Raw genomic sequence first — 27,981 nt, forward strand, 5'->3', positions numbered from 1 at the left:
CACTAAAATTATCAATATATGTAATAAACATAAGTATCCTCATATTCTTTGTTTCATTCAGGTCCACACTTGACCTTGTGTAAATTTAAAAATATGTTTATATCAGAATTTTAGTATCAGATCTATTAGTTTCATACTCACGCAACAAACAGATTACCTGTTATTTTCTTCCAGAAATTGATTGAAATAGCAGGTCCCAATAGTCCGGCATTCAGGAATACAGAAGTTCAAACTCATACATGCCTTTTTAGCAAAACTTTGTGAGCTACTAGTGAGTGACCAAGAATATTGTGTGATTTTCTTCTGTCAGAGTTAGTGTAAAATAACATGTCCTATCTTCTATATAATTAAATTCCATTTTCCTTTTTTATATGATAGCAGTTTGGAGTGTTTACCTGGATTTTCAGATAGCATCAGGTTTAAAAGAAGTTTCTTCCTTATTTCTTGGGCATGAGTCACCTCACGAAGGAAAAAGGCATGTTCCTTAACACCCTTTATACCAAAGGTCAAGGGCTCAGCTCCAGAAGCAATGACAAGCTTGTCATACGCTACTTTAAATCGGTAAGGTCCACGAGAAAGTCCATCATCACCAATGGTCTCACAGTACACCTGATTAAATGAGACAATTTATATTTCAAGACATTGAACTTCATCATCAAGGGAAGAACCATCAAAATGCAATGCCAATTATCATAATCTCTCTTTTTATATGTAACTGCACTTCAAAAATGCACAAGTGACTCTTAGGAACATGTTTATAGTTACTAGTATATTACTAAATTGCCTCAGAATGTGCTAAATTAGAGATATCAAGAACAACTGATTATATCTACTTACTTCATGCTTGTCCATGTCCACTCCACTGCATGAAGCCAGAAAGAAGTAAGAATTGGGATCCTTAGCCAGTGCAGTCTGTATCCTACTGACCGGCTCCGCAACCGATCGGAATTCCAACGTTCCAACACAAGTTGAGGCAAGCAGGGGAGTAAATACCATGTGATTCCTTGGTGATATGCAAACCACGTCATAAATCTTCGTGTCGAGCCCTTTGAGGAATCTACATGCTGCCCATCCACTACCAAGAACAACTACTCTAGGCTTTTCACCAGGCTTTGTTGCTTCTAAAGTAGGATACTGGGGGCTTTCTTGCTCTGAATCAGATTCTGCCACTGCTACTTGTGAATGAGCAAAATTATGTTGTGGAGTCACCCTCATTCCCCTGTTTCCAAAACTGATATGTTCTGCCTTTTTAAAGCTCAATAAATTGCCAGAGCCAGTAACATTTCCACCGAGAAGTGAATGATACTTTTGTGCAGATTCTCTCCCACACAGTTGATACCGAGACTCGGTAGCATTATTGCTAACGGCACCAAACGATCGTCTGTAACAACCGTGTCTTGCTATTCTTGCCAGTGCCATTTCGAGAGTACAGGCTGATACTCTCGATATTTGTTGAAGAAATAAGCAGGTTCAGATGGTCTATCTCCTCTGTATCTCTATGAATTCTGAAAGTTAAAAACAATACGAGATCTTATACCTCTTCCCAAATATATATGAACAAGTAAAAGACAAGGGGTAAGAATTCCCACGAACACAACTAGTTTAACAAAGAAAGAAGACGGCGGTTTCTAAGATTTTCTAGTTGTCAAAGCACACCCAACTATTCCATTTGATTCAATTGGTGACAAATTCAAAGACAAGACACTTCGTAAAACTCTAAAGGGGGCGATTCTGCCCCCACATAAACATGCTGGCAATGCCGTATTTGAAAATATCTAGGAAAAAATCATAGGCATTAAATTTTTCAGAGTCCAAACATCAGGAGAAAACGAATAAACGAAACCCAGAAAAATATTAAGCGATTATACTTTTAAATTCCAAAAATCGAAGATCACCTATTCCGGTATACATAAATAAATATATATATATATTCTCACTAATAATAACTGATCAAGCGTTGCAGCTTATACAACTCATACTGCACACCATATTTTGTAACTTACAGCATTCATTAAGAAAAACATAGGCACAAAAAAGAAGAAGACAGAAAAGGAAAAGAAAAAACAGAAATATCTATAAAAAACAGATTTATTATTATTATTAATTTTTTTTTTGTCACACGCAATAAGCCAGTAGAAATCTGTACCTGATCCTCACTTGTGTGAACACATAGGATGTAATTTTTGTGTGTGTGTGTGTGTGTGTGTGAGAGAGAGAGAGAGAGAGAGATTTGAAGAGAAGGGTTTTGGCAGGCAATAGACGATGAAAATGTCCATGATCTTCGGAGCATGCACTTTTTGAACAAAAACTTCAACTTTCACATTATTTTATTGCACACAAACCATGATTTTGAAAAAAACAAATGCTTGCTCAGCAAGAAAAGATCTGGTAAGTACCTGTATACCTCTGTCTTTGAGATCCACACTTCTTTCAGCACAACCTTTTGCAGTTATATATATTAACTACGTGTGTGTGTGTGTGTGTGTGTGTGTGTGTGTGTGTGGAAGAACTTTCCTTGGTAGTCAATGGAAAGTTAAGAGGGCGGCGCGGCCAATTGTTAGGTTACTTGCGACGCCGTTAACGTTATGGTATGGTTTACGTTAAACCTTTAAGTCGTTCTTTCGTCTCCAAGAAGTCTGCGACGCGGTTGGAATATATTCAAATTAATTTATTCTCCAGATTCCTGAATATTCCAAATTACCACGTGCTTGACACTATTAATTATTACTAAATATTAAATTCAGATGTTAAAGAAAAATGAAACCTTGATCATCAACATGGAACCAATCGCGACCTAAACGCAATTTGACAAAAATATTGATGCATTGAAACAAGAGGCAACCATGGTAAATATGGTGTCAACAGAAATAATACATTATTTAATTTATCATTTACTTTTCTTTGCGATTTGATTGAAGCAGTTCATAGATTATTGGACTTCAATTACAAAGAAAAATTGACTAATTCCTAGCGTGTGGTAGCTGTCTTTTAGTACACCAACTTGTTTGTCACGTTGGAGAAACGAAAATTAGGTTGTTGCATGAGTTAATCAGTGACGAAAACGAACCATTTGTTTGTCAAGCATAATTAGCTCCTATTTGGTACCTAGGCCTCGTTTGGTACTCTCTTTTTTTAAAATGCATTTTTCTCTCTCTTCTTTTCAATCACACATTTTTCATTAAAATAATATTACACGTAAATCAAAAAAAAATTCATTTTTCAACCACACATTTCCCATCAATTTACTATTCCAAAATACATTTTTACATAAAAATGGCTCCCAAACACCCTCCTATTATTTAAAGGAAAAAAAGAGTATGGAAAGTTTTTAAGGAAAATGTGTGATTAAAAAGTACGAAAATGTTTTAGATTTACGTTTAGAATACTTTTATTGAGTGAATGTGTGATTGAAAAAAATCTTATACTAGAAGAGTTTTAAAACAATCGACACCAAATAGGAGCTTAGTTTCTGGTTAAATAACAAGTAGTGATCCATGCGCACGGGGTCCATACATTAGTAAAGTATATAGAAAAGGGACATTTAAAACAAGGAAAAAGACCGTGGGCAAACAAATAGAAAGTATTTATTCTCTCCATCCCCAAAAAATGATTGTTTCCATTTTACACAGATTAAGGGTGTGTTTGAGCTTCATTATTTGACATTATAATGAGATGAATAGTATTTTTTTTAAATGAGTGGTTGAAATTTTTTTGATTTACGTGTAATATTATTTTATTAAAGATTGTGTGGTTAAAAGTAGAAGAGAAAAAATTTTAATTTAATATAATGAGAAATAATGGGGCTCAAACGGGGGCTAAGAAAATATAATTAATATAGTTAAAAGTATAAATTTTTCTTACATTTTTTTTTAGTATAGTCCTACGTTAAATAATGATTTAATGTGAATAACTAATATTTAATGATAACAAGACACGGTAAATAGGGATATATTAGAAAATTAGGAATTCAACTATACTCTTAATAAGAAAAGTGATCTATAATATATCATAGACGAAAAAGAAAAGCAAATCTATTTTTATGGGGGAGAGGGTATGTATAATATTTTCTCATATCTTGCTAATGCATTATGCACCTATCAATGTGTAGATCTTTAAATGCAATTAAATCTTTTAATAATTTATTTGGACTCATTTGCAATTTTTAAAAAAATTTGGGAGTATAATTGTAATTTATTCTTTAATTTTTCTTTTTCTTTTGTTTTATTTAAATAGGCGTGTATATTTGTCATTTTACTTTTTTTTTATTAAGAAATTGGGTGAGGATATTTTCCACAATGAAAGATGAAAATAGGGGTGACAATGTCAAAAAATGAAAGATACTGACATTTTGTACAATAATATTAAAAGCTAATGATTTTTTGTGCTAATTACCCTTTAATATAGACCAAATCCGAGCCATTCATTTTACCCTCAAAGTAATACACCATTTGATTTGCACATGCCATTTTGACATTAGAGTTGATAGTTTCTGTTTAAAATGACTAATTCTATCAAAGACACAATAGGTTGAGAATTTAAACGTTCGATTTCTGTCTTTAAAAGTTCAATGTCAAATAGTTTCTATTTAAGATGACTAATAGTTTCTACCCTTGTTTGGTAGGTAGTAAAATCGAACTAAAATAAACTCAACGGTTTTTTATTTTGTTTGATTTAATTCCATAATCAAAAACAAATTATTAATTCAAATCAAAGTATACATTTTTATAAACAAAAGTTAATACTCACATAAAAAATAGTAATAATCTCATTCAATGCGAACAACATATTTCATCTTCATATAAAATATTATCTTATAAAAATCATTCATCGACAACAAATAAACATTATTAATTAAAATAATTGGTTTAGAACCGATTTTCGATTCCTAGCTCTAGGTACTAGAGTCGGAACAGAACCTTGAGAACCAAAGTCGTTTACAATGTAAGTGGAATCAAACCAAATCAATCAACTATGATTCAATTAGTCCCAATTCTTTTGTCCACCCCTAACACCATTAGTAATAGATAGTAGTATTTATTTGTAAATAAACCCAACAAAAAAAAAAAGAAAAAGGAAGAAAAATTGTATATTCTAACAGTTATAAATTTTTTGTTAATTTATACATATAATGAAGACTTATTAGAACAATTTACACTAATTATGAATGCTTAATTAGTTGTTCAAGGCTAATTAATTAATTAAGTTGCAGCCACGGAATCTTCCTGTTCTTGGCCATCACCAAAAATCCGATTCAAAATCATTGCCAATCGGACTCCACCCTGAGCTATTCTTTTCATGACGAGGGGCAGTCTCGAATCAAAGTATTCATCTGTACGAAAACAAATTACATATTTTAAAAACCGACATGAACATTGACCCAAAAAATATAGAGTCAAGGTCGATAAAAATAAATAAATTATTTAATTAACGTAAAAGTTCATTTATTTATTGTACCTGAAAGAGTATCTCCGGTTTCAACGCCTTTGTAACCCCAGTTGCAAGCTATGTTAATACTCTCAGCAGCATACCTGATAATATTATAGAACATAATTAAAGAACAGATAGACGTGACAAAATTTGTCTGTTAAATTTAGTTCAACTAACTAAATTGTTAGAATAATTCTAATATATGGTCTTTCCATTTGATTACAAATTTTACGAGTTAAATATATGCTCATAATGATACTGTGATTAAGTCCAATGTGTTAAGTGATCAGTTGAACAGTTTTACACGTTACAGATTATATTTTATATAATGTGATAATTTAAGTATGTGGGCTCGAAATTTGTGAATCCTAATTAGGGTTGAAATCGATAATGGGACGATTTAATAAATTTTTATATAAAGGATACGTCTCATCTCCTTTCCATATTGTTTTATTGGTTTGCCACATTGACGGCTAATACTTTGTAATGGGCAAGGAAGGAAGGAAAGATCTAGCTGTTAATATTTATATCCACAATGTCTTCCACAGATATAAATTTTAAACTATTAATTTAGAATTATGATTCTTATTTCTTAACATGATTATTATTAAATTCAACATAAATATGTCAAGTAATGTTTATAATGAAGAATACAAGTACACTATAGTGAAAAGGATATATGCTCACTTGTTGACACAAGTCGAGAGATTATCACAGTCCCTCCAAGAAGAAAGATCATCCGTCCATATGCCCTTTTTGTTTATCAAAAATTAAATTAGTATATAATACAAATTTTTGGAAGCCATTTTGAGGCAAATTGCAAGTCATTAGAGTATTTTCAAGACTTTTTAATTTTAAAAAACATTTTGACCATAATAGAGAGTAGCTCTAAATTTAAAAAGTGTAATATTTTATATATTTAAATAAATTTTTTATTTTACTTTTTTCAACAATCATTTATCGTTTTTCCTCTCATTTTTCAATTAATATATATATTTCTAGGTGTCATTGGCTAAAATATTCGATACGATATTAGTAAATCAAATGATGAAGTATAGAAACTTGCAACGATATTAAATGTAACACTATAAAATACAAATAGAGAGTGATTTTGATCATTTAAATCTAGATAGCCAAAGTCCAGACCCACCCTCCATTATAAAAAGTTAAAATAGAGATTATATTGAAACCTAATTTTAATAAAATAAAAAAATATTTCACTTTTAAAAAGAATCTTGAAAACGTTCTTAGAAGCCAATATATTAGGGATTAAAATCAAATTTGTAATAGATTTTGATTAAAATTAATGAAATCTGTGATTAAAAAATTGTGGATCTTACAAAATATATGATTAAAATTAATTGTTAACTTTAATTAAAATTTTAATTTCTACCAAACAAGAGCTAAGTTGGTCCATACATCTGTAAAATTTCCTTCAATGTCTTGTTGAAGGAGGCTCGTGTCCTTCCCATAATAATCTGCCGCAGCTGTCAAAATAATTTCTCTATCCCACACCTACATAGTTAAATAAAATGACGTTAATAAACCACGTTTAATTGAGCAAAATAATTTGACAAATAATCATTAATCATGTTAAATCTCAAACTTCCTTCACCATTAAATGCTTCCTATTTTGCTATTTCATACTTCGCCTCAATTTTTCACCACAAAAAATTAATTTTTTTAATCGTTATTTCACTATTTCAGTCGTCATTTCTTACTTCTCATTTCTATTCAAGAATTATAACATATTCAAAAAAAAAAAATAATAATAATAATAATAGAATTCTTAAATCGAGAAAACTCACGTGGTGCAAATTCGATTTGTGTCTGAACCAACGCAATTCAATCGTATTTCCTCCTGCATCACTTGTGAACCCAACATGCATGGGCTAATAGAAAACAATCACAAAAAGGGGGAAAAAATAAAAATAAATAAATAAATAAAAGAAAGAGAAAGTTGAGAAAAAAATAATCAAAGTAATAAAATTTACATAAAGGGCTCACTCACTTGATGAATATCTCCCATGAAGTGGGCCAAAAACAACAAAGCTTCGGTCATGTTGTCTGTAAACCAAATGAATTTAAATGAACTCATTTTTAAAATTCAATATTAAAAATTAATTACGTTTTTATTGATTTTAATTAGTTATATGCAAAAATATTTAAGAAAATTAACGGAGAGTAATTCTCTTACGACGTCGATCAGAGGTTCCATGCCTATAGTGTGAAAGCTGATTTGTGAAATTTTGAATGGCCCCAGCAACGCACATATCCTTCACTCCATGAGTATCATGACAATCCCCTTTAATTAATTGTACATGAAGATCCAAGAATTAAAATAAACGTTTTTTTCAATGAAAATATAAACATTTCGATAATTTTTTAAAAACTTTGCTATTTGTACACTGATTTTTGACACTTTGATTGACACTTGCATTGTTGTCAAATGTCAATTTGATGAAAAAACTATTTGAAATTTAAACTGTCCAATAAGATAATGACACGTAACAAAGTGCAAACTAAAAAAAAAAAAAAAAAAAAAAAAAAGAGAGACTTCTTGGAGAATGGTAGATAAACCAGAGCTTACTTTTGTAGTTGAAATTGCAAGCTTCATCGGGTGTGTCAATAAAGTGAAGAGGGCTCGTCCACCGGTATCTATACCAGTGCCTTACTTGATCCGGCCACACGCACAGGGCCGACAAGTCACCATCGACATAGTCAGGTAACAGCATTTGAACAGCCTGCGACGCCTCAGGTTCCAACAGGTCCTATGTTTTCGAAACAAATTATCATCTAATCTAAGCAAAAATGGATTCTTGAAATTTTGAAAGAACATGCATGGTTAGAAGAGTTTACCTGGGCAATTTTACATGTCATGACATGACCTTCTTTGCTCCATGCTTCAACACGAGGTCCATAACCGAAAGAAAAAACAAGAAAGAAAGCAAAAAAGTGTAAAGACATTCTCTTTAAAGCTGTAAGCTCTCTCAATTCTGCGAAAACGATTTTCTTGGAATTGAAAATGGACAATAATGAAGTGATACCATGGTGGAGGGCCTGTTCTATATATACATAAATTATTTATTTATGCTGATGTGTACAAGCTAAAGATTCTTCCCATTTCAATTACTCTCCAAGTAAGCTATAAACAGAAGCAACAAATGGGCATATTCCATAATACTAGAGGTATACCAACATTTGAAAACAGTGTGACTTTGAAGTTACACATAAAATACATGTTCTAATAGTAGACTTTAATGACAGACAATTGGTTACTTAGGTAGTTCATTTCTTGACGTGTGGAGAATTTCCAGCTTTGAAGGAATGATAAGATGCAATCCATCTCTATCCTCCTGTTACCATTCATTCTTTTGCAATTGACGGGTGTGATGCAAAAATTTGGTTGAGAATAACTGCCAAACGGACCCCACTTTGAGCCAATCGCTTCTCTACAACTGGCATCCGAGAGAGAAAGTAATCATCTGCACGAGACAGGAAAAAAGGTCACAAAGGATAACTATTATTATGCAATAACTCCAAGAGCTGAAGAGAATATCTTGCCTAATCGACCATGTGCTAGAACTACGCATAGAATTCATGTAACCACAAGAAATGAGGTGGCAGAAAAATAATTGAATTATTTCAATTTCTAGCTTCAGAAAACAGGGTTCATATGATAAGTATACTTCAATCCAAACTGCATTGTTTAACATATTTTACATGAAAAGGAAAAACAGCCCAGCCCAGTTAAATAATATTCTGAAATTAATTAGACAGTCATTAAAGAGTAAGAGGGTTAACAAGGCTCATTTGTACCTCCTAAAGTGCTCCCTGGTGTGGCATTTCTGTAAGCAAATTTACATGCTACTTTAACGCTTTCCGAAGCATACCTACACGATGAGCAATCCAATCATTTTTTTATGAATTTATTTACTACTAAGCATCAGAACTCTCAGACGATGACATCCTCCCTTTTCCTGCTAAAAAAACCATCATAGAAAGTCAGCTCCAAGAATGAAAATCACTTCTCAGATTAATCCAAGACACCACACCCATATAGTTCTCACACTTTTCTCTGATCAAACCATGCAATTCATTGACTTCGATGCTACATGTCAAAATTGTTAATGCTGTCAACTGCCACTAAAACTGATCTCTTCAAGAATTAGATGATCCAAGGAAATACGAATCAGGAGCCAATACGTATCTCAAGAAGATTGAAAAACGAAAGAGAAGAAAAAATTCGCATGATTTTTTAATGCACATAATAAAAAATTATCTCACAACCACTGCAAACTAGCAAATAGAAACAAGGACAAAAAATGTACTCACGTATCTGGACAAACTGTAGCATTGCAATTTTCCCAAGATGGAACATCAACCAACCAGTCATCCTATTGCCAGTTAAAAAAGAGGAAAAAAGATGATACGAATATGAACTGCATAAAATCTCTTACAATTTCAGAATCTGGCCAACAGTGTTTATAGATGCTATGGAAATGGCAAGGTTCATTAAGAAGTAAATATTCTTCAGAAAAAATATTTAAGGTGTTCTAAACGACGTTTCGAAAAGACAGCATAGATATCTGAGGCATCCTTGTTCCCTTTAATATATCTTACAACCATATTCACAAACGCAATAGAAGGATTCGTATGAATCTTACGGTGATATTGCTCTGAATCGATTGAATCATTTCATCGATATCTTTGTTATAGAATGTCTTCATGGCTGATTCAATTATCATAGTATCCCATACCTTCAATAATGTAAACATGATAAGATAGCATTAAAATTAAGCAAAAAATTATTAGGACCAAACACATCAATGAATCCAAACTTGGCAGCATCTTATGAGAATCATCTTAGAAAATGAATTTGAGAATTTAATCAAAATCCTTCCTCAAATTAATTTGATTTCATGAAGGCCTGAGACAATGGTGTTTTGGAGGGGATGCAAAAGGGAGTGGAGATATCACATGCAGAAAGGAGGAAGTGGTCATACTTAGAAAGGAAGAGGCTCAAAAATGGCAAATACCACTTGATTGATATTGAAAGAATTAGCAGGTTGCATCTTATCACTTAACAGAATATCAGTATTGTTGATCTAAAGAGCTTGAACATATGTTGCTTATTGGAGAAAATATGTGTAGGAAGATGGATGGTGTTCAAAACTTTGAATCCAAAGTTACACAACTTACATGGTGCAAATTAGTTTTCCTTCTGTACCAACGGACTTTTATTGTGTTTCCACCCTTGTCTCCAACAAAACCAACATGCAGTGGCTGCCAACCAAAATGAATTTTTCAAACAATTGAGTCTACATATTCTTTATTTGTTTATATTTCCTAGAGAAATGTCCTACCATGAGATAAGACCTCTTGTACGTTCATACGTTGGTCAAATAAATTACCTTTAAGGAAGTTAAGTGCATATATTTAAGAGAACTGAAGGTTTTAATTTATAATCCTTACAGTACAAGCAGGGGGTCAATATTCATGCACTAAATGCCCAACATTTTCACTTGGTAAATATCAAGAAGCAATATCATACAGTGTCGCTGTTAAAAGAAAGCAGATTTAAGAACCATAATATACAACTTCCTAATTAATTATGTGCCAGATATTGTAATTAACAATTTTTTCATTACATAAAATGTAAAATCCAAATGATCAGCAAAAGAAAATTTCAAATGTCAATGCCTCTCAACAAAACCTGTGTTCATTCTTTTTTTTTAAGCTGTTAAGTTGATTTTTTCCGCAATCACTGTCACTTTGCATTATCAATTTCATACTTTCAAATGATATTAGGACTACGAAAGATGAGCTGACCTGATGGACGTCACCAACAAAATGCGATAAGAACATGAGTGCCTCTGTCAAGTTGTCTGCCATTAAAAGAAATGAGCGTCCAATTTTCATGGTGTCACCAAATCAGCTAATTATTGATTCTTACATTTTAATCCTAATGAATCAGAAGCATAAGAAGATGACTCAAGTTGCTTGGTATAGTTATAAATTGCTCCAGTGACACACCTATCTTTGTGTCCATGAGAGTCATGGCAATCTCCTGTCAGAAATTAGACGAGATATTATACAAATATTCTCATCAGGTAATAACAACTTATAAGTTATTTTCTCTTGAATATTTTTTGACCTCAAATAAAGATATATGTCTTTTGATGGTAGGACTAAAGTTGATGAAATAGTATCACAAAAAAGAGAAGAAATCATGATAATTATGACTTAGTCTCTGCTTCTCCATGACCAATTTACGTGGCCATGACAGTTAAGAATAGATTATATAAATTCAAGAGAGAAGCCATATTTATTTATATATTCAGTAGCAACATAAAAACCTAAAAAGAACAGAAAGACCACAATTGATTCCTAAATAGGAAGGACAACGAGAAAACAATTGAATTCTGCCTTTGAGAGCTAAAAACAATAATATACATGATTCTCATAAAGAAACATGCAGTAATATGCAACCCTAACCATCTCAAATCAGTGGAAACAGGACATTACCTAAGTAACTTAAGTGGCATTTCTTTTCTAGTCAAATAATGAAAATGGATATTGTTTAAGAGATGAACAAACTAAAACTGATGGATACAAATTAATGAGGAAGAGATTTTATCTTACTGCAATACTTGTAGTTGCACCTAAAGTCAGGTGTATCAACATAATGTAAAGGACTACTCCAGCGATAGTGGTAGTGGTGCTTAATCTCATCTGCCCAGTAGCAAACAGGAGCAAGGTCACCTTCAGCCGTATCTGGAAGCAATGCTTTGATTGCAGTCAAAGCATCTTCAGTAAGATATTCCTATATAGTTCCAAAACTGTCTACATCAGTTATATTGAAAGAGTTCTTCATCAAGGTAACTTAAATTCTTGAAAGAACCGATCTAAGAAGCATCGAAACAATATTCCCTTGACCCTCGCTACCTTCATTTAGGATCATGAATAAAATGTGAACTACAAACCGAACAACCCAACCGATCTTGATTGGGTTGGATTTAAATACGTAATTGGGTTCGATTAGGTTAATTTTATATCAAACCGAATATGTTGACTTGGGTTAGGTTTGGGTCGAGTAAAAACCCAACCCAACCCAACCCATGTCCACCCCTTAATAACGTGCAAAAAAAAAAAAGAAAGAAAGAAAGAAAAAAAAGATTAGATCTCTATTCAAAAGGAGAATCCAAAATGTGGGAAATTTTTGAAAACTCTTTTGATACTCTTGAAGGTGTTAGACTGATTAAGGTTGCTAATCTATCATTAGATGAGCCAGAATTGAAGATTGTTATTTTTAATAATAATGAAGAAATTGTTGTTGATGTAGAAGGAAGTGAAGTTTCTACAATTAATGATTAAGATAAAGTGTTTTGGTATTTTATTTATTTTCATTATCATGCTTCTGTATTAATTTTTTTTAATATTAATAAATTTATGTTGAAATTTATAACACGTATCGGCGTATCCTAAGTTTTTCAAAAAAGTCATATCGGCGTATCCATATCGTATCGTACTCGAATTATGTATCCGTATCCGTGCTTCTTAGGAACATATCTCTTTGACATTGTTAAGCGTTCAATTTTTTTGAGCTGTTCTCTGAAGGGTCTTTCTTGAAATCTTGAAACAACAGGCTTTATTAGCACCTCTATTGATATGCAATTAAAAAAAAAAAAATATTTCGCGTAGAACTCTTGGGAGGTTCCCAGACCTGATTCGAAGAAGATTTAGCAAATATTTATGTCAGCCATTTAAAACTTTGAAACACAAATGAGCATTCCTAAATACGAAACAATCATGATCTAAGCGGTGAAAGTACAGGCCAGTAGCATTCAAAGGCTTGTTCAAATTATATACTCTTAACACTGTTCTTGCCATCTATTGCCTAGCTTTACAGGCGAAAAAATAACATCATTATCTGCTTGCAATTCCAAATATCCCTTCTGTACAGTATTTATAATCCCTTGCAGAAATACAAAAAACTGAAATTTGCTTTGTTTTCCAGTAAAGCAAAAAATTATTGCCACACAAAATAGCTGCTGGTAAGTCACTCTAAAACTCCAAAAATATAGGAGTAGCTATCTGCTACCAATAATATTATAACTTCAATAGCATCATCGTATTCATCTTTAACTAGAAATCAAAATTGTTATCATCATAAAAATTGAAATTTTATATTTCTTGAATTGGGGTCAGCCATCAAGAGAAGATATCTTTGATTATTTTATGCATTTCACACAACAAAAATTCCATTATCAACCACTGAAAATAACTTTACAGCGCCTTTTTTTTTTTTTTTTTTTTTTATATTCAAAATCCTCATAAACATAATTAATAAAAACACAGAAATACCTCAGCAATTTTGCAAATGATAAAGTGGCCTTCTTTTCCCCAACCATGAACTCCCCAAATAATTAGCAAGAAAACCATTGCCCTCCCCATCCACCGCGGCTCAAGCTCACCCATTACTGCCACAGATCATCAAAGATCAGTATTACCATCGATCCAATTATACACACACACACACACACGAATACGTACATTAAGAAGTTTCAAAGAACAGAAATCAATGTGCCTGCAATCTGAGAGTAGTACAAAGGCTGAGAAGAAACCCACAAATTTTCAATCAATTATGGCAAATAAATTTTCCTACAGCTGCAGTGTAGTGGTTGGGTGATTGTTATGCCGTTATTTTTATATTGCTCTCTATAAAATTAAATGATAAGGCCCCCCACCAGTGGTTCTGTCCTGTCCAGCGCCACACAGTGATATAGCCGGGAAAAAATCGATCATCGGTAATTTTAAACCGATCGTAAATGCAAGAATTTTTTTTAGTATATCCTCTAAAAATATTTATTCAAAACCCCTTAATTTCCTTCCAAAAAAAAAAATTGATCTCCTCGAAATTTAATTTTTATAATAGATTTTACTTATAAAAAATCGATCTCCTAAGTATCGATACTTAATTTAAGTGTGCCTAAGATCAATCATATCCTCTTATATGTCAAAAAATTATCTATTTTCAATTTTATCGTTCCAAATAGTTATTAAATAATGCAATTAAATATTATTCCTTAATTTTATTTTTTTTCCATTTCGTATTTTGGTTTGGATGATATATGTAGTCTTAGAATCCAAATAACAAAGATAGGATCATGAGTTACTAGACATGGACATTCGACGAGTCCTTCCTAAGTTTTTTTAATATTAGGAACCACCCATTATATTTCGGACATTTTATAATGAAAATATTCAAGTCTGAGTAATTATTGGAATTGAACACGAATTGTCAATTTAGAAACCGTTTGAGCCCCATTATTTCTCATTATAATGTTTTGAATAGTGTTTTGTTTCAAAAATGAGTGATTGAAAAGTTTTTAATTTATGTATAATATTATTTCATTGAAAATTGTTTGGTTAAAAGTAGAAGAGACAAAAATTTAATTTAATGTAAGGAGAAATAACGGGGCTCAAACGGGGGCTTAGTTGTACCTGAACAATTTTTTTTAAAAAAATCATGAGACCACATTGCATATTATCTTCACAATATCAATTGAAAATACAAAAAATAAAATACCAAAAACATATTTCAACTATTTCTTAACCATTGTAAACAAAAATGACATTCGATATCTAGAAATATAGAATCCAATTTTTGCTATGACTCTTGCTTGCAATGCCTCAATAAGGATTTATGGGACGAACAATACGTAAAGATCAACTAAAAACGAGAGTGATATAATTCAAATATTTAAATGAAAATCTAATTGGTTAGGATGATTACTATTTGGATCTTAGCAAACGTGATACTTGCTAAGCCGTACAAGCTTTCTACTTGCAAGGTTTGACTTATTGGAATTGGGTGAATAAAAAAAAATAAAAAATAAACTTACGAAACGGATAGATTTGGTTGTAGATAGGATAGATTTGGTTCTAGAGTCGATATCAACAGTTTCAATTCAAGAACCAATAATAGTTCGAGATCCAATCAATTCTCAATTCTAATTTCTAAATTTTTATTACTATTTGGATCTTAGCAAACGTGATACTTGCTAAGCCGTACAAGCTTTCTACTTGCAAGGTTTGACTTATTGGAATTGGGTAAATAAAAAAAAATAAAAAATAAACTTACAAAACGGATAGATTTGGTTCTAGATAGGATAGATTTGGTTCTAGAGTCAATATCAACAGTTTCAATTCAAGAACCAATAATAGTTCGAGATCCAATCAATTCTCAATTCTAATTTCTAAATTTTTATTTATTTATTTTATTTTTTTTAAGAATTGAACGAGAACTTCCTACTAGGCTTCGAAAGGTTGGATCCCCTCTCTACATAAATATCTTCATCAATTATTACCGACATACGATGAGGACAAGACCATGTTCATTACTTTTTCTTATTCTCTTTTGAGGTGGGTCCACTCTTTAATTGAAACGAACACACATGTTTCACAAGTGTTACTAGTCAAACTAAAATATTATTACTATAGACAAAATTTAAATGCAAACCCTTAAAATAAACCAAACATAAACTAAATCGAGTGTCGATAATTTTTGAGTCGAATCATCTGCTTGATCAAATCCACTTACAGCAAATTTTTAAGCTTTAGTCAAACATTATTTCATGTGTTTTCCTAGCCATAAGTATCAGAATCTGTAACGTGATCCCTCAGGCCAGGAAGAATTTATTTCAACCACTGCAAAGAGCTTCAATTGCCAAGCTTTTCGGCACATTAAGACATGGATCTCCTAGTTTTGTTGTTGAAATAGGAACCGAACATCTCTGCTTCCCAATACACGCCTGTAATATCATCAAAATACGTCAGGAATTTGCGCATATTGCCTCTCACCAACACACACTACGATCTAATGACGAGAGAAGTTAAAATGAAGCTAGCAACGACTAATCGTGTAATGTTAATTGCATCAAGCTTTTCGGCACATTAAGACATGGATCTCCTAGTTTTGTTGTTGAAATAGGAACCGAACATCTCTGCTTCCCAATACACGCCTGTAATATCATCAAAATACGTCAGGAATTTGCGCATATTGCCTCTCACCAACACAAACACTACGATCTAATGACGAGAGAAGTTAAAATGAGGCTAGCAACGACTAATCGTGTAATGTTAATTGCATTTCTGACTGATTTGTATAGTATACCAGCATAATCTAACGAAATTCTGTAGAATTCTACTCGATGCATCATATGCATGTTCATGTACTTCAGAAAATTACATCTATTTCTTCTCAAGAATATTGCCATGTATATTGTTCTATTCCCCGAAGAGATTCTGAAGAACACATCTTTCTCTCTTTCCTTCTATGGATAGCATTGGACTGCTGCTTAAATTACATTGACTGAGCCATTTTTATTACAATATCTATTACTCTCTTCTATTCTTGCTTATGCCAAAAGCCTCAGCCTACTGTGGTTAAACATTCTGAACGTTTACGGCATTTCTACACAAATTGTCGCCGAAATGCAGACTTAATGTGGGGAAATAGTAGGACAATCTTTACCTTTGGTTTCACCTCGTCTAAAGAAGTATATCTAATATTTTGTTTTGTACAGTGGGCAGTTTGTAACAGAATAAATGAATGATATGATGAGCTTACTTACCTGCTGAACAATTGATGAAACATTGGCATGACAAACTCCTTGACTGAATGCTCCACAATCTCCTCCAGGGGTACCAAAGCTAGCAAAGCGAATAGCAGCAATTTTCCATCCTTCCTCACATGCCAGTCGCAGTTCAGGAGTTTGAGATATGAAACCCAATTGTGGTTTCCAAGTATCAACTGGTGGAAAGTCGGGGGGGGGGGGGGGGGGGGGGGGGGTGGTAAAAAGTAGCAAAAAGTTACGGTGGAAAATGAGTTTGAGGAAAAATGATTTTCAAATAAGTTGTGCAAACAAATGCCAAATAATTGTTAACACATACAACACGAGAAAGTAACATCATTGATAGGAATTAAATGGACGAAAAGACGGTCGCCATAGTGCTTTAATTTGTCTGAAAATGATACTAGTTACGGATGGTCCCTTGAAAATCAACCAAACAACTATTCTTTCCACAAGTTGTAGGTAACATAAAGCAAACGATAATCAAATTACTTCTTTACTTTAATCCCCAGTGAAACCTCAGCGAAATTAATTAAAGTGCATTTGGCTTTCTCACTTACAATGTTTGAGCCGGTTGACCACACTTCTTTAAACATTTGGATGCATCATAAGTTCCCCTGTAGTCACAACTCTCTGAACAGCCAGTTGATGGTGAGAGATAAGTAGACCAATATCGTCCTATACTCTGCCCATTGACCCATACCTGACCCTTCCCCATGCTAGAAAGATTCAATGACACAGGACCCTTTCCCTCAGGTGCGAGGAATATAGCCTGAGAATGAGAAGCTAGATGTCAATCCAAGCATTTTAAGAGTTAATTCTTTTTTGTCTCTTTCGGAAGTTATCTCTGATTAGCTATGCAAACAAAGGGGGAAAAATAGATGTATGCAAGCAGAAAGGGAGAAAAACACTAGTGCTTATTACTCTCATCAGACTGTATGGTTCAGAGAATTCCTTTTAAATTCTGCATTTCTTCCACCTACACTTCTGCTTTTCATGCTTTTACTCGGATCAATGACATGTTCCAAATATGATGCCCAAAGGCTACAGAGAATAAAAGGTCAAGGATCCCATAGATGCTTCATTTGGGCATCATTCATTTTTTCAAGCATTTGCACGCAGAGAGATCCAATTAATAGGAACATTTTTTTNCACTCCCCTGAGTCCATACTGAACTATTTGCAAGAGATATGTTATCAAGTCCAATAAATTCCCCTTCAAGACCCACCTGGAAAGATTACACATCCCGAACATCATTTTCATGTCATTAGATGTCAAAGTTGCAATCTTCCTGAAGTGAAGTACAAACTCACTTCGTGAAAACTTCAACAATTCAAAGCACAAGCTAAAAAATGATTTCCCAATTGTATGATGATCACTTGATTAAATTACATCATGTAGACTGCAATATAGTTTATTGAGGTTAAAGCCAACAACCTGATAAGTCCACTGTGCAGAAGAAAGATCCTCCTTGGAATTCTTCAAATGGGTGAGTATAACGGAATATATTCCTGCCCCTTGGATATCAAACCATGGTCCATAATTCTGGAGAATGATATTCAAGCACCAGGAAAAGTTAAGTTCATTTGCAGGAAAAATTTTGCGTTTTAAAAACAAGAAGGTACCAAAATATATGTTAAACATTTCAGGGAACTATGCTAGGCAGACACATTTGAGAGGAAAACTTTCTCATTTAGCTATCTTGTAAATGGAACTTTTGCAAGTTTCATCTTCATAAATAATAAAAGGAAAACAGTTCTGTTGTATCCTAAATTGGTTAGCAACATATTCAAATGTCCTTTTCTTTTGTCATTTGAATTGAACTCTTGCCTTCAATTTATTCCTTGTTCCTCATGCTCGAAGAGTTCCAAAATAAAAGAAGTCTGCAATGAAGTGGCAATGTCACTGGTTATCTAAACTTTTAAATGCTAAACTGCTAGCTTATTCTTTATCCAAGAAAGACGTAAGATCTTATGTCAATTTTTAAGTCTTTATTTGAAAAAATAATAATGCAATGTGAATGACTTCTATCATCTAGATGTCATTTGTTTGGATATTATTTTTTCAATTTGCAATGCACAGAAAGTCATGATTTCCAGTTGTATGCATTAGTAAAAGCTTTATAAGGTAACCTACGTTTGTCCATGAGAAATCTCTGGTCCTTGCTTTCTTTTCCTTTTGATATGCAAAATTAAAATGTGTCACTGTACTTAAATCTCGTCACTGGCAACACAAATTCTCAAGGTCCTACATGAGATAATGATATTATATGAAGTGTTTATCCTTTTCTTCACTGGTCAAAGAGCACAGATCAAAATAGTAATCCCAGAAATAATTTGATTTAGAAAGTTGTAGTAGCACCACTAAAGCAGCAGGAATCCAAATCCTTTCACATAATGTATACCATAAAGGGGGCACAATAAATTTTTATTAAACAGTAAAGCATAAGCAACTTCTCTAGAAACTTGTATTGGGGTTGCCACAAAGAAACAAAATTCCATAACTTTATTAGTAAAACCTCATTTTTATTGAATTTTACTGTATTCAGCGCTTCCACCTCATAAATAAAGATGATACCATTCAGAAATATTAGTGATCAAAAAATTATAGGAATATTCTAGCACGTTTGTGTTAGCTCGCACCAATCTCTATCACATATTCTACTGCTAGTGATTAACAAAAAGAAACGAACATTGTTCTTAAGTGTGCTGTTGCACGGTTAAGATAGGGAGATTAACATAATCAAATAAACGCTATTAATTAAATTTTTAAGAATGCTAGTGAGGACAATTTGAAACATTTTGGATCACCTGTAAACCAATCATCATACTCAGCACATCCAATGTATTACTTCCACTGTGAAGGCTAATTTTTTCCGCGAGCACAAAGCTGGCATCATCATGATTACCATAGCCAAATCCTGAAAAGTCCCAAGTAAAAACATATATGTATGCATAGATCAAACGCTAAATCAATTAGACTGCTAATATCATGTTCAGGTTTTGAAAAATTAATTCCAGCCACTTGTCAGAGACTCAGAAGTCAATTACTTCCCTCCCTTGTTTACCAAGCTTTGCCTTTTCAGATGCCCAAAGATTTGCTTCATCTATATCCAATGATTTTTCTTTAATTCCCATTACAACCACACAAAAGAGAAAAAAGCTGAAACGATGGAAGTCATTTTTCTCCTGTGACAAATTTTAAATCTAAAATGGGGCCAAATAGGTGAAATTAAATTTACATCACGTTCTTAAAATAATATGCATATTAAATTGGTTTTACAAAATAAAGCAAATGTTATAGATGTAGTGAGTATAAAACTGAGAAGAAAATCCACAAGTCACAGTATATACATATGGACTAACACCCAAAAAAATGATTGGAGCCAAGAGATTAATGCCTAAACACATCAAAAGGTGAGAAGAGTATTAAATGTCATAGACTTTGATGTAATTTCATTTTCTGAGCTTATGAACCTAACAAAGATCATTCTTAAGGAGTTTAAAAGTGGATCTATCATTGATTGAGGGATGGGAAAGAGATAAGGAGCTCCAATGCCAGACACCATTCTTCAGTGCAAATCTATAATTAACTCATCATGGAGAGAACAAGTGAACAACTGGCTTATCAGTGAAAGTATCATGCAGGATTTACATATCAAGATAAGCTTAATCAATTACAGCATAAGAAGGAGAGGGATCTAGCATTAACACTATGCAGGCAGAGAATTGAATAAAGTCCCTAATTAATCTTGAGAAATAAACAAAAACGTAAAAATAACTTCAATAACTTATATCTTATATACTTTAATGTAAAAATTTAAAAAGCAATACAAAAAGAGAAGAGATGAAAGGTCTAATTAATGCATTACTTACCTACTAGTCTTTTGTTTACAAAAACAAGAGCTGCATGTCCCAAACTCCCAATAAGCAAGCCTAATTCTTTTGTTTGATTTTGCTTGATTTTCTCATCCACATTTATGCTGCCAAACATGGCCAAAAAGTAACATGGAAGTTTTTGGAAGAAATGGTTAGGAAATATACAGAGCTTCAGAAAGTCAAGAAACAACTAGATAAATAATAATAATTACTTAAATAATATAAATAGTGTCTCGTGTGTCAAATTTCAAATCTAAAGTATTTTCACTTCTGGTATACAACAACAAAGCTCAGAAATGAAAAGGAAAGAACAGAAGATTAAACAAGACTATTTTTACTCTTTTCCCGGTTGAAAACTCATTTTCTACCCCCATTTTAGTTTTTTTTTTTTTTTTTCCCCAAGAGCTGATGATATTTAAAGAACGACTCCAAAAAATCCAGAATAATATTGAAGTGCATTGATCAAGTACCCTTAAATTCAAATCAAGCAGTGAATTTGCAAATTTAGACTTCTGCATAACATTTATAAGAGACTTAACCAAGGGAAACAACAACCAAAAAGAAAAATAAAAAAACAATCCAGCATATTACCTTGTTGAGTACCATAGAAAATCAGTTGTATCTTTTGTCGTATTTATCTGCTCCAGTAAACGCGATGCCTCAAATGAGTTATTTCCCCAAATGCCCACTTTTTCTTTATGCCAACTCCAAGCTGATGATGCTAGTGAAGACTCAAGCATAGTAATGTGAGTGAAAACATCATCACCACTAGTTTTTTGTGAAGCAACCTTTGACCATATCGTGCAACAAAAAATAAAAATAAAAACCTTCATAAGATATTGAACCAGAGAGGTGTTCAACTTTGGTGATGCTTCCCCAGCTAAATCAGAAATTCAAACAGATGCATCACCGATAGAAAATTTTCAATTAGAGAGAGAGAATCAACTCCCCAAATTCACCAAAGTTTCCAGAAAAATAATTCTTAATGACAAATAATCATGAGATTTGTGACCCCTATCTAACCACTAACGTATTCTGATTCTTAGCAATGATTCGGGCCTAAGAAATTAATTGTATCTGTTTTACATGGCTATAAAATTACTCCTTTGGCTACTCTTAAGAATTCCAACTGGACCACTTTAGTGGCAATGAAAAGATCAAGATAGTGATTTCTCCTTTATGAACATGCGAGAGGATCTCTGTAGACGTAATCCTCACATTTAATTTATCTTTCTGCATCCCTTATCTCAAGAGTTTACATAGAAATACCATCTTCTACCAATGAATTCGTAGTCATATCCCATGACAAAATTAAACCATATTTATATATGCATCATATGATGACTTTAAGATCAGAAAATTGGCACCTAAAGGCAGTAGGTGACTCTAGAAAAAATTAATGAGAATTAGATTTTCTTGTGTTATAAAAATTCCAGACATTAAACCGTGTATTTCCCTTGGTGTTTCCTTTCTAGTTGACTCTCCCCTCTATCCTTTATCAATCCGTTGGGAGACGTTACAAATAGATATTCAGGAACAATTTTATTGTGACTGTCGGACCAAACAAGGAATTAAGATAGGGATATACATGTCAAAATTTAATCCTAATTTAGCTAAACCATCAACCCTGGACCCCGTTCCAAATTTCTGAAAATGAAGAACGGATAATAGGAACTTACAGTATTATTCATGAAGGAAAAGAGAACAGAAAAGGGCAAGAGGGGATTACCTTTGCCGTGTTGAATATAACATTCTTACAATCAGGAAGAATGCTGACAGACCATGCAGGAAGGAAGTATGAATTTCCATTGAATTTGACAGTACCGTCCGAAGTGCTACCATAATTAGCAAGAAAGGCTGCACAGTCATTGGAGGATCTATAGTACACATGTGCCTGACAGAGAATTGATTGTTAAATTCGCTGTAAATGCAACATTTTCAACATGAAAATTTGTAGTCATCGTATGGTACAGTTTGTAGACCTAAACATACTGATAAGATGCCCATTATAAATTTTTATTTTTTTATTTTTTTGCTTGCATGATATAAAACAACATAAGCCATCATTAACATTTCGATTGGTCATTTAGGTATTTTGGATCATACATTTCCTTGTTCTTTTTAGAAGTAATATAATTTGGAATAAATTCAGTCACTGAGTCCTAAATAGCTTCCGAATAACTCTGAATTGTCCATTTCGAACCCACTCAAGGTATAAATATCATGTCATTGATAATTAAAAGGAAAAAATAAGATCTTTAGATGTTACCTCAAGATTCACACCAAGGGAAATTTGAATTGGATTGGAATTCACTAAATATTCTTCACACTGCTTAATTGCTAAATGTAGGTCACGCAGGTGGCCCCACTTCAGTTGCCTGATAAAACCTACATAATACCTCAAACAAGCTTGAAAAGGATTGATAGCAGTTTATGCTTTCTTTATCATGGTTATTTTTCTTTCCTGTAGAATTAATGGTCACTTCTTTTATTTTTTTTTATTTTTTTATTTTTGGTTGAATCTCTTCAAGAAGGTACTAAATTAAAAAGTCTTACGCCAAATGCTAATATAGCATTGACTGTCTCGGCTGAATGTCCACCTTGTCATTGCCATCTCAACTGAATTATTCAAAGCCATTCAGTTATCCTTATTAACTTGCGAGTAAGCTGTATTTCATGCATCTTTCTCTATTGGAAAGGAACAAAACTTAAACTTGAAACTTATATGGTTAGTTGTTAACGATCAAGCTGACAAATTTTTGCAAATTGANGCACTGAGACACCCGATGAAAGATAGTGGAAACGAGTTACTATTTGAGGGCTAGCGTGAACAGAGCCTTTGAGAAAGAGAGTTCAGCCCCGATCCCCCTAATTACTCCATATGGCATCAAGGTGGTTGATTATATTAGACAACAAAATTTAATAAAAGACAGACCCGTAGTTCCATTCTGCACAAGCGTAGGGACCTATTCTCAGATGCACAAAGAGGTCAGCATCCTGCACTGTCTTCACGAACCTTACAAGGTCAAACCTGCCTTCAAAATAGTACTACAAATTTTGAAAAGAGTCACTAACAGAGTTGATAGTTATGGTGATAATGAGGAAACAATAATTGCAAATAAATTTATATCTGTTTTTCACTAATATAATTTTTCGTGCTTGGAAGTTGGGGTACTCCAAGCCAATTTTTCTAGATACCATGGAGAGGATGAAGAGTAAGCCGTATTATTCATAGAAGTGGTTCCTGGAATGGAATTGCACCAATATTTAATATACGTAAAATATATCATCCTTTTCGCATTAAGTTTCAAAGCTGATGCAAATCAGCATAGTTTAGGGAAAAAATTTGGCCTTTGACTATATCTGATACAATAGATTCTATAGTCTGGAGGTTCCATACCTGCCAATATTCATTGCCAAGGAATGGAAACAGAAACAGAATAAAGTTCTGCTTTTGATATTAAAATGTATGGTGGCAATTGTTTCCTATATGACCATTAGTTCTCATATATGCACATAAATCTTTATGCAACTACCACAAGAAGATTTAAAGAGTAAAGACCTTGGCAGACTGGTAATTAGTTCGACCTATCATATAATGCAGAACTAAATCAAATACAGACCACATTTCAGCAAGAACTTAATAAGTAAAATGTTTATTCACTCAAGAATCTCCATAGCAAACCACAAGATTTGGCTTATATTCTCATCGAATTTCAACCAACGAGTTCACTAGTTAAAATAAATGCACTTTGCAACTTTTATACCTCTCCTCTGACAGGCTCATGATAATTCCAAAAGACATAAGTCTCAATCACGTCCAATCCTCCTTCCTTCGCCTTTCTAATGATTTCTGGCCACACCTACAATTCACCAACAGCAGAAAACCAGACCTGAATTCCAACTCATTTTACTAAAACTAAAATTACGGATGAATATGAAGAATCCTTCTGATTATAAGAGATCAATAAATCATCATTACTACACCAAATACTAATAAAATTCACTCACATCAGGCGTGGTTCGCGGATAATGCACAGACCCTGACTGCAAAATTCTCCTCGTTCCATCAATAACCAGTGCCTTGCTATCATATGTTACAGTAGTGGAAAACGCTCTTTCATAATAATTACCTTCAAACACTAAAATCACCAGTAAAATTATCATAATGGCATTCATCCTTTCCATATTAAATTGGAACCCACACAAGTATAACAGACTTAAAAACCCTAACCTTATATTACGCCTCAATGTAGATTCGTAAAATTAAATTATCATTTTGATAACATTCACCACTCAATGAATATTATCTAAGACATAATTATAGTCACTACCACACAAATTACTGCAGCTTGCAATATTTTAAGCGTTTGGTGAGAAAATTTCCATAGTAGACTGCCATGTACATAAGAAGAAGCAACCTGTGAAAGAATGATTGGTCCTCCTTGTGATGCAAACAGATTCTCATCCTTCATCAAGTTAACTATCTTTGCAAGAAAATGCTTCATTTCATTCTGCTAGACAATAACACAGGCTTTATAGAAAATCTTAACATTTTATAAGTAAAATAGGAATGTGATAAGCATAGAATCATTGGAGTTCAACACCGACTACACAGATTAAAATTAACCTTGAAAAGGTCATTTGTGGTTCGAAACTGTATTCCAGGAATAAAGTGCAACCAGACTGGGAATCCCCTGATGCACAGGAAATGCAAAAATAATTAAACAGCATAAGATGCAGCTAGAGGGGACTGATTATTTTATCTTTCAATTTAGAATAAAACTTTGAGATTGCATAGCCTCTAAATCTTCTTCTTCTTTTGAGAAAGAAACTAAAGGACATTTTTAAGATGCCATAAATGAAGGTAGGGTATTTTTACATAATAAAATCTACAAAGATAGGCTATGAGCTGTAGGACTGCACTGAGACACCCGATGAAAGATAGTGGAAACGAGTTACTATTTGAGGGCTAGCGTGAACAGAGCCTTTGAGAAAGAGAGTTTAGCCCCGATCCCCCTAATTACTCCATATGGCATCAAGGTGGTTGATTATATTAGACAACAAAATTTAATAAAAGACAGACCCATAGTTCCATTCTGCACAAGCGTAGGGACCTATTCTCAGATGCACAAAGAGGTCAGCATCCTTAACTGTCTTCACGAACCTTACAAGGTCAAACCTGCCTTCAAAATAGTACTACAAATTTTGAAAAGAGTCACTAACAGAGTTGATAGTTATGGTGATAATGAGGAAACAATAATTGCAAATAAATTTATATCTGTTTTTCACTAATATAATTTTTCGTGCTTGGAAGTTGGGGTACTCCAAGCCAATTTTTCTAGATACCATGGAGAGGATGAAGAGTAAGCCGTATTATTCATAGAAGTGGTTCCTGGAATGGAATTGCACCAATATTTAATATACGTAAAATATATCATCCTTTTCGCATTAAGTTTCAAAGCTGATGCAAATCAGCATAGTTTAGGGAAAAAATTTGGCCTTTGACTATATCTGATACAATAGATTCTATAGTCTGGAGGTTCCATACCTGCCAATATTCATTGCCAAGGAATGGAAACAGAAACAGAATAAAGTTCTGCTTTTGATATTAAAATGTATGGTGGCAATTGTTTCCTATATGACCATTAGTTCTCATATATGCACATAAATCTTTATGCAACTACCACAAGAAGATTTAAAGAGTAAAGACCTTGGCAGACTGGTAATTAGTTCGACCTATCATATAATGCAGAACTAAATCAAATACAGACCACATTTCAGCAAGAACTTAATAAGTAAAATGTTTATTCACTCAAGAATCTCCATAGCAAACCACAAGATTTGGCTTATATTCTCATCGAATTTCAACCAACGAGTTCACTAGTTAAAATAAATGCACTTTGCAACTTTTATACCTCTCCTCTGACAGGCTCATGATAATTCCAAAAGACATAAGTCTCAATCACGTCCAATCCTCCTTCCTTCGCCTTTCTAATGATTTCTGGCCACACCTACAATTCACCAACAGCAGAAAACCAGACCTGAATTCCAACTCATTTTACTAAAACTAAAATTACGGATGAATATGAAGAATCCTTCTGATTATAAGAGATCAATAAATCATCATTACTACACCAAATACTAATAAAATTCACTCACATCAGGCGTGGTTCGCGGATAATGCACAGACCCTGACTGCAAAATTCTCCTCGTTCCATCAATAACCAGTGCCTTGCTATCATATGTTACAGTAGTGGAAAACGCTCTTTCATAATAATTACCTTCAAACACTAAAATCACCAGTAAAATTATCATAATGGCATTCATCCTTTCCATATTAAATTGGAACCCACACAAGTATAACAGACTTAAAAACCCTAACCTTATATTACGCCTCAATGTAGATTCGTAAAATTAAATTATCCAAACCATATATCTGCATGTTTGTCCTGATTGATAAAGAGGAATATGAACATAACAATTTCAATTGATAGATTTTGGAATTATTAGACTGAGAATTGCAAGAATCTGTCTGTTTCCCCTAATTTTCTTTTCTGGTCGTTGCTTGCAATGATTATTCTTGTGACGGTGTCATGGATTGGGCCATCTATTTTATTTATCTAGTTGGGCTTGTATAGTGGGCTAGCCCAAGCCTTGTCGGTTGTTATTGTTCTACATATAGCTTGACTTTAAAGACAATAAGAATTTTCGAATTGATGAATTGAAATTGGTCACTGCCGTCTATCCTCTTCTCTGCCTTTTTCGGTGCCTCCGATTCTTCTTCTTCTTCATCTTCGTCTTCTCCTCCTCTCTGCTTTTTATGTTTCTCCTTTTTTGGTAAGCTCCTTCTTTCTCTGTTTTTTGTTTAACTTTGTTATTTCTATGTAAACTTTAGTCAATTAATATAATTACAGCTTGGGTTATTGAATCTTGAGTAATTACAAGTTATATTGTGTGGCTTGAGTTTATAGCTTCTTGTTATTGGTTGAAGTTGAGCTCTGGCCATATCAAAGTGGTATCAGAGCAGTACGAAA

The 27,981-nt window shown here is 33.2% G+C and overlaps 5 protein-coding genes and 1 long non-coding RNA gene across 9 annotated transcripts; all 6 read right to left on the reverse strand.

Moving 5' to 3' along the window:
• Positions 1–89: 89 nt before the first annotated feature.
• LOC111370626 (internal alternative NAD(P)H-ubiquinone oxidoreductase A2, mitochondrial-like) lies at positions 90–2,643 on the reverse strand. Of its 2 annotated transcripts, none has more exons than XM_022992440.1 (3): positions 2,147–2,312; positions 838–1,505; positions 90–609 (listed from the first exon to the last, which is right to left on the reverse strand). In XM_022992440.1, the coding sequence occupies exons 2-3, from the start codon at positions 1,417–1,419 to the stop codon at positions 340–342; spliced, it is 852 nt and encodes a 283-aa protein (XP_022848208.1). In that variant the 5' UTR covers positions 1,420–1,505; positions 2,147–2,312; the 3' UTR covers positions 90–339. The 2 variants fall into 2 exon arrangements, with proteins under 2 accessions (XP_022848208.1, XP_022848207.1); XM_022992439.1 differs by lacking the exon at positions 2,147–2,312 and adding an exon at positions 2,397–2,643 and having other exon boundaries at positions 91–609.
• Positions 2,644–5,066: 2,423 nt separating this feature from the next.
• On the reverse strand, positions 5,067–8,429 carry LOC111370627 (endonuclease 1). The gene is made up of 9 exons (XM_022992441.1): positions 8,287–8,429; positions 8,018–8,198; positions 7,625–7,732; positions 7,439–7,494; positions 7,236–7,319; positions 6,847–6,942; positions 6,115–6,179; positions 5,455–5,528; positions 5,067–5,329 (listed from the first exon to the last, which is right to left on the reverse strand). Exons 1-9 carry the CDS (start codon positions 8,392–8,394, stop codon positions 5,199–5,201), a joined length of 903 nt encoding a protein of 300 aa, XP_022848209.1. The 5' UTR covers positions 8,395–8,429; the 3' UTR covers positions 5,067–5,198.
• A 97-nt stretch (positions 8,430–8,526) lies between these two features.
• On the reverse strand, positions 8,527–14,178 carry LOC111370628 (endonuclease 4-like). 3 transcript variants are annotated; one of them, XR_002698459.1, is made up of 10 exons: positions 13,984–14,138; positions 13,795–13,910; positions 12,073–12,253; positions 11,384–11,497; positions 11,260–11,315; positions 10,630–10,713; positions 10,095–10,187; positions 9,763–9,824; positions 9,247–9,410; positions 8,527–8,912 (listed from the first exon to the last, which is right to left on the reverse strand). XR_002698459.1 is itself a non-coding variant. In XM_022992443.1 (10 exons), exons 2-10 carry the CDS (start codon positions 13,906–13,908, stop codon positions 8,794–8,796), a joined length of 897 nt encoding a protein of 298 aa, XP_022848211.1. In that variant the 5' UTR covers positions 13,909–13,910; positions 14,018–14,178; the 3' UTR covers positions 8,576–8,793. The 3 variants fall into 3 exon arrangements, 2 of the variants coding, with proteins under 2 accessions (XP_022848211.1, XP_022848210.1); XM_022992443.1 differs by having other exon boundaries at positions 8,576–8,912; positions 9,247–9,320; positions 14,018–14,178; XM_022992442.1 differs by having other exon boundaries at positions 8,576–8,912; positions 9,247–9,320; positions 13,984–14,177.
• A 1,758-nt stretch (positions 14,179–15,936) lies between these two features.
• On the reverse strand, positions 15,937–17,856 carry LOC111370112 (beta-galactosidase 6-like; the record flags this gene model as incomplete). Its single annotated transcript, XM_022991816.1, has 4 exons — positions 15,937–16,260; positions 16,369–16,454; positions 17,067–17,261; positions 17,626–17,856. Coding segments are annotated over 4 exons (639 nt in total), but the record flags the coding sequence as incomplete, so codon positions are not given.
• A 342-nt stretch (positions 17,857–18,198) lies between these two features.
• On the reverse strand, positions 18,199–27,317 carry LOC111370113 (beta-galactosidase 8-like). Its single transcript, XM_022991817.1, has 15 exons — positions 27,107–27,317; positions 26,863–26,958; positions 26,031–26,143; positions 25,575–25,641; positions 25,260–25,458; positions 24,956–25,086; positions 24,712–24,807; positions 23,880–23,992; positions 23,214–23,376; positions 22,674–22,838; positions 21,536–21,732; positions 20,942–21,048; positions 19,877–19,986; positions 18,504–18,611; positions 18,199–18,294 (listed from the first exon to the last, which is right to left on the reverse strand). The coding sequence occupies exons 1-15, from the start codon at positions 27,281–27,283 to the stop codon at positions 18,199–18,201; spliced, it is 1,938 nt and encodes a 645-aa protein (XP_022847585.1). The 5' UTR covers positions 27,284–27,317.
• On the reverse strand, positions 23,723–25,220 carry LOC111370629. The gene is made up of 4 exons (XR_002698460.1): positions 25,179–25,220; positions 24,956–25,086; positions 24,712–24,807; positions 23,723–23,992 (listed from the first exon to the last, which is right to left on the reverse strand). It is a non-coding gene; the product is annotated as an uncharacterized LOC111370629 (long non-coding RNA).
• Positions 27,318–27,981: the final 664 nt, after the last annotated feature.

This window comes from Olea europaea, chromosome 21 (genome assembly GCF_002742605.1).
Source record: "Olea europaea var. sylvestris chromosome 21, O_europaea_v1, whole genome shotgun sequence".
NCBI classification, from domain to species: domain Eukaryota; kingdom Viridiplantae; phylum Streptophyta; class Magnoliopsida; order Lamiales; family Oleaceae; genus Olea; species Olea europaea.

Coding starts and splice junctions, on each gene's coding strand:
- LOC111370626 (XM_022992440.1), bottom strand. CDS start 1,419: ATGGCACTGGCAAGAATAGCAAGACACGGTTGTTACAGACGATCGTTT. Junction 610..837: donor TGGACATGGACAAGCATGAA/GTAAGTAGATAT, acceptor TCATTTAATCAG/GTGTACTGTGAGACCATTGG.
- LOC111370628 (XM_022992443.1), bottom strand. CDS start 13,908: ATGGGTGAGCTTGAGCCGCGGTGGATGGGGAGGGCAATGGTTTTCTTG. Junction 12,254..13,794: donor TCATTTGCAAAATTGCTGAG/GTATTTCTGTGT, acceptor GGAACTATATAG/GAATATCTTACTGAAGATGC. Junction 9,321..9,762: donor GCTACAGTTTGTCCAGATAC/GTGAGTACATTT, acceptor CTCATCGTGTAG/GTATGCTTCGGAAAGCGTTA.
- LOC111370627 (XM_022992441.1), bottom strand. CDS start 8,394: ATGTCTTTACACTTTTTTGCTTTCTTTCTTGTTTTTTCTTTCGGTTAT. Junction 7,495..7,624: donor TGGAACCTCTGATCGACGTC/GTAAGAGAATTA, acceptor TTTGGTTTACAG/ACAACATGACCGAAGCTTTG. Junction 5,330..5,454: donor AACCGGAGATACTCTTTCAG/GTACAATAAATA, acceptor GTTTTCGTACAG/ATGAATACTTTGATTCGAGA.